This window comes from Theobroma cacao, chromosome 5 (genome assembly GCF_053813885.1).
Source record: "Theobroma cacao isolate CCN51 chromosome 5, ASM5381388v1, whole genome shotgun sequence".
NCBI lineage: Eukaryota > Viridiplantae > Streptophyta > Magnoliopsida > Malvales > Malvaceae > Theobroma > Theobroma cacao.
This window is the reverse complement of record NC_142643.1, coordinates 85187-96403: the sequence shown is the minus strand read 5'-3', so window position 1 is coordinate 96403 and position 11217 is coordinate 85187. Positions and strand designations below refer to the sequence as shown.

General features: G+C 35.7%; 2 protein-coding genes and 1 long non-coding RNA gene across 5 annotated transcripts; 2 read left to right on the top strand and 1 right to left on the bottom strand.

The window, feature by feature from the left end:
* Positions 1 to 162: 162 nt before the first annotated feature.
* LOC18597398 (GPI-anchored adhesin-like protein) lies at positions 163 to 2451 on the top strand. 2 transcript variants are annotated; one of them, XM_007026422.3, is made up of 2 exons: positions 163 to 830; positions 1158 to 2451. In XM_007026422.3, exons 1-2 carry the CDS (start codon positions 278 to 280, stop codon positions 2267 to 2269), a joined length of 1665 nt encoding a protein of 554 aa, XP_007026484.3. In that variant the 5' UTR covers positions 163 to 277; the 3' UTR covers positions 2270 to 2451. The 2 variants fall into 2 exon arrangements, with proteins under 2 accessions (XP_007026484.3, XP_017977370.2); XM_018121881.2 differs by having other exon boundaries at positions 163 to 2451.
* Positions 2452 to 4021: 1570 nt separating this feature from the next.
* LOC18597397 (uncharacterized) lies at positions 4022 to 4775 on the top strand. Its single transcript, XM_018120868.2, has one exon. The coding sequence runs from the start codon at positions 4137 to 4139 to the stop codon at positions 4473 to 4475; it is 339 nt and encodes a 112-aa protein (XP_017976357.2). The 5' UTR covers positions 4022 to 4136; the 3' UTR covers positions 4476 to 4775.
* Positions 4776 to 5915: 1140 nt separating this feature from the next.
* On the bottom strand, positions 5916 to 10365 carry LOC148762310 (uncharacterized). 2 transcript variants are annotated; one of them, XR_016026166.1, is made up of 2 exons: positions 10035 to 10365; positions 5916 to 9866 (listed from the first exon to the last, which is right to left on the bottom strand). It is a non-coding gene; the product is annotated as an uncharacterized LOC148762310 (long non-coding RNA). The 2 variants fall into 2 exon arrangements; XR_016026167.1 differs by having other exon boundaries at positions 10117 to 10365.
* Between the last annotated feature and the right edge of the window lie 852 nt (positions 10366 to 11217).

Below are 11217 nucleotides of genomic sequence, written 5' to 3'. Positions count from 1 at the left end.
AGAGTGTAGTCAAAGCCCAGTTGGCGGCTCAAAAAAGGATTAAAGGCCAGCACTCAGCAGTGGCAATTCCAGTAATTAAGTACAACAAGGGGCCCAATTGTAGGCAAGTGTAACCCCCATTTCCGCCTCACCTCCACTGGCTTTCAAATCAAATCACAAGATGATAGATCTCAGTCTCACTTCTCACTCTTTTCTTTTTCTTCTTATTAGCAGTGTTTCTTTCTTTTTGGCTACACTCTTAGTTCCTTCATGCACGAAAGTTTATGTTCTTGTCGGAATGATCAGATCCTCCTCATCATCGAAGCCCCATAACCATAAGAACTGGTCTGAGTCGGAGGTTCCGAAGACAAAGGCGATGAAGAAAAGGAAGGAGAAGCAGGGGTCTAGAAGAGCATTCCAACATGTCAAAAACACCGCCACTAGCAGCAGCAGCAGCAGCAGTCTTTCTTCTTCTTCCTCTGGTTCCATTGAAGCACCAAGGGGTTGTCTCAGGTTCTTGCTCTCTCACTCTTCTTCTTCTGCTAGTACTACTAATATTAAAACCCCTTTCAATCGCAATTGTGCGACAACAGCCCATCTCATCTCCAAAACCCCCAAATCTGCCCCCATTTCACGCCCTCCTCACTCCAAACCATTCCCTTTTATCAACCAAAATTCTTCTTCCAAACTAGGCAGAGTTAAGAAATCCCAATCTTCCAAGAAGCCCACTTCAGAAACTCCTCCTTTTTTGGATTCCAATAATGCCGCTCCTGAAACCGAGTCGCTTTCTGTGTCTCAAGACTTGTTAAAGCTGCCTGAGGAGGAGCTCCAATTCACTCCCGTGGCTGTGAGTAAGTTCACAATTCGTTCCGCTTTCGATTGTGTAGCTGCTGTTGTTGATAATCATAAGAATAGGCTTATCGATGATGACAAATCAAAGGCTAGCTCTAGTAACTCTAAAACCCCACCAATTCAGGCTTCATTTTCTCCGGAGATCCAATCCACCGCCACCACAGCAAATACTCCTGCTTGCTATGGTGCTGGTCATCTCATTTCTGGGGTTACTGACCGGAGAAAATGCAGGGCCAGAGGGGTACTGGCTGTAGCTCTAGGGGCTGCTAATGATATGTCGAGCGATAATTCTAACAGTGCTGACCGCGAAAAAGATTATCCTACAGGACTTGTTAACAGATCTAGTGTTTCCAAGCTCTCTTCACCTGCTGAGGCTTCAATGCTCTGGCTTTTGTCTCCATGTCATGAGGACGACGACGATGACAAGGAAAATTCTGCTCCTTTGCACGGCTTGCTCGAACCTAAAACACTTCCGTATCCTTCCTCACCTTTATCTGATCTTGGCTTATCTTTGGATTTGTGTAGCTTCAGCAATAACACAAGCGATACTTCTAATAGCAGCTGTAATAAGTGCCAAAGGAGCACAAATAATATGCTTATTTCCACTCAACTTCCTCATTTTCAAGTATGTTTAGATTCTTTAAGTGACTATGCTCTTGTTTCATCTTCTCCAAATGACACGCCTTATTCCAGAGCTGTTCCCTTGAAAGAAGAGGCAAAGTACTGCTATAATATTGAAGGAGGATGCTCTCCATTCTCTACGGATACATTAGGGAGTGAAAATGTTATGCAAACCCCAACCTCTGATTCAAGCTTGGAAAGGCATGCTGGGCTGTCATGTTCAAGTGCAAAGGACCACAAGAGATATCACTTTCATTCTGATCAGCTACTTTCAGTGGCTGGAGATCTTGGGACGGAAAGCTTGTCTCCCAAGAGACATGTATCAATATGGGATACAACCAGTTCTAGTTTTCAGTTCGATCGTTTGACTACACCTTCCAATTCCATGGAGCTTCCTCCGTTTCAGAAAATTCTGGGTGATCAATCTTTGTGGACTTCTAATTCTACATTCGAGAATGTGTCACAATCACAGATGAGAATATCCTGGAGAGAAGGATTAGTAAGTCGGATTTTTGAGATGGATGAGCTTGATAGTTGCAGATGCCTATCAGATGAAGAGGAAGAATTAAATGTGAATAGCGGTGACCCACTTAAACCCTGCCAAAGTCTTGAGATCAATGTTGATGTAGGGAATGTTCCAACTTTAAAGAATGGTTTTGGGTCTACTGAATTTGTACATGGTGAAAGCAGAGAAAAGCTTCAGTCTCCAGTACAAGGTTCATGTGCAGAGTCGATTAGCACTGATGGAGGTGGTTTGGCTCGTTCAGAGGATTCAGATTGGAGTCTTTGCTACAAGAACAATTTGTTTGAAGTATAGTTCATGATCCTTAATTCCACTTGTGTTATGTTAAACCTTTGGCTCTATTGAATGAGTATTAGTTTCCCTTTGATATTCTTCACTTATGGAATTGTAGTCTTCACTGTAAGCTATGGAACTCGTTTCAGACAAGCATTTTCATCTCTATGCACTTGAATGAATGCTAGGTACTTGATACATAATCTTTAGTAGTTGCTTATTTATGGAGAACTAATGTGGCAGTGACAGATACTGGTGTAACCAAAATTTTCTGAATGTGTAAGTCTCCCGGTCTTTATTTGAGTGACCTGGAACTGGAACTGGAACCTGCAGCCTACTCTTATGAAAAACTCATGATTTGATGAAAATATGAAAGATGCAAAACCTTACACCGCACCATGCCAGGCCCAAAACAATTGGCTATAAAGGAAAACAATGGACCGCATAGCCTGATTGATAGGTGGCAGCTGGAGGCTGAAGGCTGAAGACGGCGTCCATGCGTGTCACATCTCACCGGGACAGGTCAACCAGATGTGACTCTTCACCAAAACTTTGCTTAATATCATATCATCTCTACTTACTATAATTTTATATCTTAATTATTTGAATTGAATTGGTATAAGCCTTAATTCCACCATCTTGTTTACGAGCGTTTAGTGTTTGCCGCCATTGTTGACATTACTCCAAATAGAATACAACATTGCAGTGTTTTTTTTTTTTATGTTAATAATTATTAGACAATCGCAACACAGACATTTCTTCATCTTGATTTAGTTATCATCTGTGAAGAGTTAATACCAATGTTTTTTTTTTATGGTTTTTCTCTTTATAGTAAGCTTTTCCTTTGCTTCTTACACTACGTAACTCCCCATATGGGATTACTACTAAATAAGATTGCCCCATATACCTTAAATTACTTAAGGTTAGTTAAGCGTTAGTGTATTATTAATCAATCAATCTGCTTAATAATAACTCAAAAAATTTTAAGTTTGAATCACTATATCGTAAATTAACAAGAAAGTAATTACAAAATTTGAAATCGTTGCTAATAATAATATAAAAAAAAAAACCTAAAATCGAGTATGTGATAGGAACAACAGAGAATTAATTTTAAAAAAAAGACTATTATGTTTTGCTATGGACAAAAGAGAACTACGCTAATGAATCAAATTAATTAAAGTCTAGCAAGTGTTTAAATTAACCAAATCAACATCAATCAATGCCATTAAGGTAGGACCATATATAAGAAGTTCAACTTAGAGAGTAGTTGTAGTAATAAAATTTTAAATTTGTCAATTAATTCATGGAAAAGGTTTATATTAAAAAAAAATCAACATGTTATTATCATGTATGGAAATTGGGGGTAGATATACGTAATTAAGCTCAAACGAGTCGACTAATGATATATAGGTATATATTCAGTATTTAAAATAGAAGAATTCCTAACAAGGAACTTGCTGTATTTTATATTGTGCAAGTTTATAATCATAAGCTTCCATCTAATGCTTGGTCAATGGCAGCATATCTCTTAAGAAAGATTATTACTTTAATTTTATATTGATAATTATTCTCCGCATTTAATTTAAGGATAGGGTTTTGCTGAAACAAGAAAATAATTGTACAGTGTGTATAGAGAGAGGTTGAAAACTTCTGCATCCGATTTAGGCGACTTCCTGGGATACGTCTACGCTTGAAATTCAAAATGACGTGTTACACTTGCCACGTCAAAACTTGCTGTCCTACACTGCATATTTCATAATTCCTCACCAACCCCAATACCCCAAAAGTCTTCCATTTCCAAGTTCCAGCCTCCTCCACAGAATTTCTTCATCAACAACATTTAGTATTACTACTTTGGTTTGGGAGGCCAAGTCAAGAAACCACAGCTATGGAGGGTCTCATCCCTCTGGTTTACAGAACACTCAAGAAGAATAAAACTCGCCGCCAATATCAGTGTCTCTCATCTGGTGCAGCTCAAACTTACAACATTGCAGACTTCGATGTTGATGGTCAGAGTCCTGTGTGTATGAAACCTTCGACAGCTGAAAAGAGTTGTGGTCTCAAGACACAGAGAAATGGTCACCGCCGTCACGTGTCTATGGGAGATTTCTCCATGAGGTACTCATCGGCGGATGGCATGAAAACTGGTGCTTCTCCAACTCCTCCTGCGCCGAAACTTAAGAGATTTAGGAGCCATAGAATGTTTTCATGTGTAACCGGCGCCTAAGGGTATAGTGCCAATACATTTGTTTTAATTGCCAAGTAAATGTTAACAATACTTTGCTTTAATTATGTTATAGCTTCCCATGAAAAGGTAAGTAGCTTTATCCTGATCCTGATCAATACTCGTTGCAAGCACTATTAAGAGAATTAGTATAGTATCTGCAATGGTTTTGTTAAAATTGCTGCAGGGTGCTGTCTGTCTCCAAGTTTGAGGTCAACCTGCCATCTGTTGTGAGCTGAAATTCAGCAAAAGAAGAAGATTTCTAGGATGTACATAATTAATCTGTTTCATTTTCCGTCTTAATTTGCATTCAACCATGCTTTTTTCCTTTTCTGATTCTGTTCGTGTTTGTTCATTTCAAAGACAAGGGGAGAGGAGGGCCTTGCAACAAGCAGTATGGTTTGGGCTATTAGAATTTAGAGCCGAGTCCAAACAAGCATATTCATGCATCTACATATATAAACGTTCTGAATCTAAGCGGTTAGGCTGCCAAAATTATAACGGCGGTGTCTATACCTAGGACAGCACAGATAGCTGTAATCCCACCATGCTCCGCCTCACACAGGAACCAAATGAAAAACCAACTTAGCAACTTATGTTTTTAACTGTATTTTTTGAATCATTCGCAGGGGTGTATCACTTCCTTGTGTTGTTAATACTTTAAAAGAAAAATTTGAGATAAGTGGGTGGTTAATTATGGTATATTATATATGCAGTATGCCTCATTTACTGCCTGTATAGGACATATGCATCCCGTGCTTCAACTTGTGCTTGGACAGCAAGGGGGCAAACTCAGATTTCCAAGTTTCAATCTCAATTCAGACAAACTCGACAACACGAGTTAGAAAAAGTCATAGTCGTGGTTAAACAAATCAGCCAAATGGCCCCCTCCGTCTAATACCGAATGAATTATTCTTCAAAGTTGTCTATTTCTTTGTTGAAGACATCATGGAATTGGTCCAATTCCTACCCCAATATCATCAACTTAAACCAATAAAGGCTTAAGCCTTATATTATAGTGTATAATTAATTATAAAGCAAGACAAAGCTAGTAAAATTAAGGCACACAAAACAAGTGAATCTCAGATATTAATTGGAGCCCCAAAGGCAGCTTGTAATGTTTTCTTTCATTCACCAATATTATTCATCCTCCAATCCTGTTGTTTCTGACAGATTTTTACAACATTGTCAGCATTTTGAGTATCATTGTTTTGAACCTTAATTTCTTTTTGTTAGGTACTCCTTATGTCTTCCATGTTTGTGTTATACTTGTTCTTCTTGGCACTTTTCATTTTCTGAAATTTTCTCCTTTCGAGATCTCACATGAATGAATCCTTTGCTTCTTAATTTAATTCTCCGCAAATTAACCATTTCTGTAATATCACTGTAAAAAGAGACAGACAAATTAAAGAAGAGTACAAAAAATTTCTTTAATAAGCAAAGTTGAAGCAAATTTTCCTCTTATTGTCTTTAACCTGACCTGAGATTCGTTACAAATAAAATCAATCTCGAGTTGCGAGATATATATATATATTACAGATGGTACAAGTATGTGGTAGTGGTTCTTGTGGGGTTTGCAATAACAATGAAATAAACCGGCTGCCCTTTCTCCTTCATCATTTTCCAAGTATGCCTATTTCCCCTAGCCGTATGCATAAAGATGATCCCACTCATTGCTGGTATCTTATGCCATCAATGTCGAGCCTGATTCTCAAGACAAGGTAGCCCACCAATGCTTGTGGCTTGTGGTGACCGGTGACTGGTGAGATTTCCAGCATTCTTGAACCCTGACAAGCTCCACAGTCCAGACCTAACAAAAGCCTTCTCCATAAACTCTCTCACATAAGCGCTGGATTTTGCTGAGCAAAAAAAAAAAAAAAGCGCTGGCCTCAACAATCATCATATTTCGGTAAACGCTGTGCTGTAGACATACCTTGCTGCTTCTCATCAACAATAGGAAGATCCATGAGATGACGGCCAGTGTTTACTATATAATGAAGAAGATCCAAACCAAACCTCCTTCCTATCCTAATCTTACGGTGACTGGATTATAAGGCACGACTTAGCCGTTCTGGTTTGGATTGAATTTAAGATTGTCACGAAAGGAACTTTGGCTTGTCATGGAAGAAAGAGGATGAACCCTGTCAAGTATAGACTCAGAGCAGTTCCGTTCTCATTTCAACTTATTTTTCAATCATTCCTGTTGTGGTTGTTCCATTCTCATTTCAGCATATAAATTCACTTGTAGTTGAAGGTGGTTGGACTTTGGTTTCTGGTTCCAAAAACTTGTTTAAAAAATTTCCAATCCATGCATTAATTTGTAGCTGCAAGCAGTACCCTTTAACCCCCTTTACTGATCTCACAGATTAAAAGAACAAATAATGTCCCAAAAATCAAATTCTGGGGGTCATGTTTGACATGAAATAAGCTTGGATGATTCCTTCCTGCCATGCACTATGCAAACTTGGTGCTGTGAAATAATATAGTAAGATAAACCTCTTAAAAGGCTACTCTATTTATGATAATGTGTCACGACCCAAATTCCAGACCATGACCGGCGTATGGGCTTAATGGACGTAGTCCACTAAATCCAAGTAAGCCTATTAATCTGACATGTTCATCATTCCATCATAAACTGTTAAGTCATATTTCATAACTTAGAATCAAAATAATATTGAACATTGCCACCTCATACTGGCATACCAAACAAGTATATATACATTGTCTACAACATATATCTTAATAATTTACATTAAGTTTGTCTATACACAACAAAAGAATACTCGACTTCCAATAGAGAGACTCTGATAAATGTACAGTTACTGAATGTCGAGACACCTACCAAGGGTCGAATATACGAAGACACTTCGACTTAGTTACTAGTTGCCTCGTGATCTAAAAACATGAAGTTGAAAACGGTGAGTATAAACCTAGTGAGTGAACAAGGAAGGGAACAAGCATACCATAAGGAATGTTTAGCAAAATCATGATGCATTCCTTTTACAAAACAATGAAATTTATTTAGTTCTTATTAAACCCCTCATGTAAACCCCACATGAAAAAAATCACTTATTTAAAAGAGTCCATGCTCATCAAAGGATTTGGAGAGTGAAAACTTTAATAGAATTCATACGAATCAAGTCAAATAAATGATGGGTCCTCACTGCAGCGGAAAAACATTCTTATTGCAGCGAGAATGAGTTTTTTTTTTGCTACAGCGACACTTGACTTAATTTATCATCTAGTTGAGTGTTTCTCAACTGGCCGAGGGTTTCTCACCAAACCTCCTCATTTCAAATGTAATTCATTGATTCCTAAGTGTTGGAAGTCCATGCTCAACTATGGTATCAAGGAAGTGGAAATAGGACAGCAACCGAACACAATGAGGATCCAAAACAGAAGGTTTTTTGCTACTGTAACATTCTCGCTACAGCAAGATTCCCGACCAGCACCACCCTTCCAAACTCAAGAGTTTCTCGTTGTAGCGAGAATCAAAACATCAAGAAAAGTTTCCCTTTCCCTTAAAACAAAGCCATCTTGCTAAAATAACAATAGCAACATGTAACACATGTAAACTTTCAAATTTCAACAAATCAAATACTTACATTTTTGCATTTACAACCATATACCATATTATGAACTTTCTACAACTCTCACATCAACATATGCATACATCATCATCATTTGTGCACTCTCTACTCGCACACTCCATCATCGTCATGTGTGCACTCCCTACTCGCACACTCAATCATCATCATGTGTGCACTCCCTTCTCGCACACCTCAACATCATCAGCCATCATCATTCATCCATACACAGCACATATCCAAAAGGTATATACATACATACCAACATAATAATAAACACAAGGATTCATCCTTATACACATTTTCCATTTCACAATATCAAATACATTTAATCAAGACTTGTTCCCTAGCACACATTTTCAAAGACAAGTTGGATAAAATCATTCACATTCCCCAAAACAAGTTTGAAATGCAAGTCCACTTATCGGTATTTTGTTGAGCCTTTAGCCGACTCTTAATTCCCTAATGGTCCAATTGGAAGGATGGAATTTCGTTGGAACCTACCATTACATTAACATCACCATTATGTTAATTCACACTATAAACTCTAAAAGCTATCTTTTAGCTAGCTTTCAATTTACCATTAAATGGCTATCCATTTTCTCTAGCCTAATCACTCCAAAGTGAATTAACAACCTCAACTACAAAACATTCACCGATCTAACCACCAGCCATTCTCAACAACTAAAAAAAATCAACTCAATTTCACTACTCATCTTAATAACTTTGAAATTGAAGTTTTTCACAAAAGCTTTCAAGCTATCATGAAAAATCTCACTTTCTCTTTCTAGAACATCCAACTAGTGAGAGAATGTAATAAGGAAAGGTTTTGAGGGTTTTTATGGTGAGAAAGTAGAAAAGCACAAAAAACTTTGGGAAAATGTACACAAAAACATGAAAAATCGGGGTTAACTTAAGGAAATATATGAAAATTCAAGGCAAGCTTCCATGGGAGGGGTGAGAGAATGTGGGAGAGGAAGGAGAATAAGAAGAAGAAGTGCTGGAAATTTGAAGAACATCCTAAAAACTTAGATTTTTATGGCTCAAGTTTATCCATTTTTAACAAAATTACCAAAATACCCTTAATTATGTCATTTGTTTTTTTCATTCCTTTTATGCAATATTTTTACTTCTTTAACACTAAGACAAGGTCCATAAGGGTTTAAAAATACTCGGGTTCATGAAAATTTAAAAATTTCAACCCGAGATGTAAAATGATCGTTTTACCCTTACCGTGAAAATTATTGATATTTCTATCTTCTTCATTATCTTATCCTCATCCATTCATTCTTTAGGCCTACTTGAACTTTAATAACATTAGAAAACAAATTTCAGGGGCTGACTAAAAGAAATAACGAAATTACTCATAATTAGTGTTATCGTGTCTACTGTTAGTTACGGGTCAATAGGGGTCAAGGTCTCACATAATGATACCTTCAATTATATGATGAAGTGGGCGTTGTAGCTGTTCACTGCAATATCTCCCTACAAATACTCAAAATAAAGTTATTTTTAAGGATCAAATTAAGATTGTCCAGTAACCATGGATAACATTGACATATCATCACTGATCAATTCCATTAATTTCTTCGTCTAAACTAATACTAGAACTATATATAAATTCTGACACAAACTAGCAGCATAATATTCAAGTTTGATTGTAGATTACAAATTAGATACGTACCTTAAGTTGCGCTTACCAATTGTTTAGAAAGGCACCGTGCAAAAAGAGAAGAATGCAAAACGATGAAAGTGTTTGTTGATGGTCATCTAAGCATCATTCTGCACACGAACTTGGTACTGGCAACTGGTACAAGGCCAAGAAGAGATGAAAAAATGACAAGATGACCATCAACAAACATATTCAATAATGCATAATTTCATCAAGAAAAACAAAAACATATATATATCCACTAATGCAAATCAAGGGAATTAAAATTAGCAATATACAATGAGATCATCTGTTGGTCTTTACCTCCCAATGATTTGATGAGCAAAAGAGTATATTCTGAGGAATTATTCTCGTGAAGAAGCATATACTTTGGGAATAAACCTACCGTAGACTCTTTACTGGTTGGTAGCGCTAGGAATGAGGGTTGGCTTGACCAACAGAGAGGAAAAGGGGGAGAGACTCTCAAGCACCAGACCACGCATCATCTTGGCATCAAGTCATTTGACCAGAATCCTGCCTGCTTGTCCTGGTTATGGCTCAAACGGTTAGGAGCCGTTTGTCTTTGACTTCCATCACGCAAAACCCTTTTGCTGTTTTGGTCAATTTCAAATGGTAGCAGTTAATTCAAACCCTAGGAATATTGCATGTCATTACAAAAACTCTCTTCTCACTTTTCTGATTTAATCTACTTTCATCTGTACCTTGAGGTCATCTCTGAAAAATGCATCTTTATGGGCAAATCAATTAACGGCACGTTTAGTTTACAGAATAGATAAGAATGGAATAAAATAGTCATTACGTGAGAATAGAATAAGATAATAATAAAATAAAATATATATTACGTAGTTTGGTATAATGAATAGAATAGGATAGGAATAATTATTATGATTTATTGCAATATTTAGTTGGTAACAATAATTTTGGAATAAAAAATAAATAAAAAATAAAAAGATAAAAATACTTTTTATTACATATATGATTATTTTATTTTATCTTATTTTTAAATATTAATATTTTATTTATAATCTAATCATTAATCTTAAAAATACTAATATTTTATTCATAATTTAAATGTTATTATGATTATTTATTTTTAAATTATTTTATTTTTAAATATTAATAATGTGTAATTTATTTTAAAATATTAAAAATTGATAGTTTAAATATTAATATTTTATTTATACTTTAATCATTAATATTAAATGTTATTATGATTATTTATTTTTATTTCAATTTATTTTTTAAATATTAATAATTTATATTTTATTTATAATATTAATAATTTATCATTTAAATATTAATAATTTATTTATAATTTAAATTTTATTATGATTATTTATTTTTATTTAATTTTATCTTTTAAATATTAATAATTTATATTTTTTAAATATTAATAATTGATTATTTAAGTATTAATATTTTATTTATAATTGAATCATTAATATTATAAAACACAACTATTTTATCTATAATTTAAATGTTATTA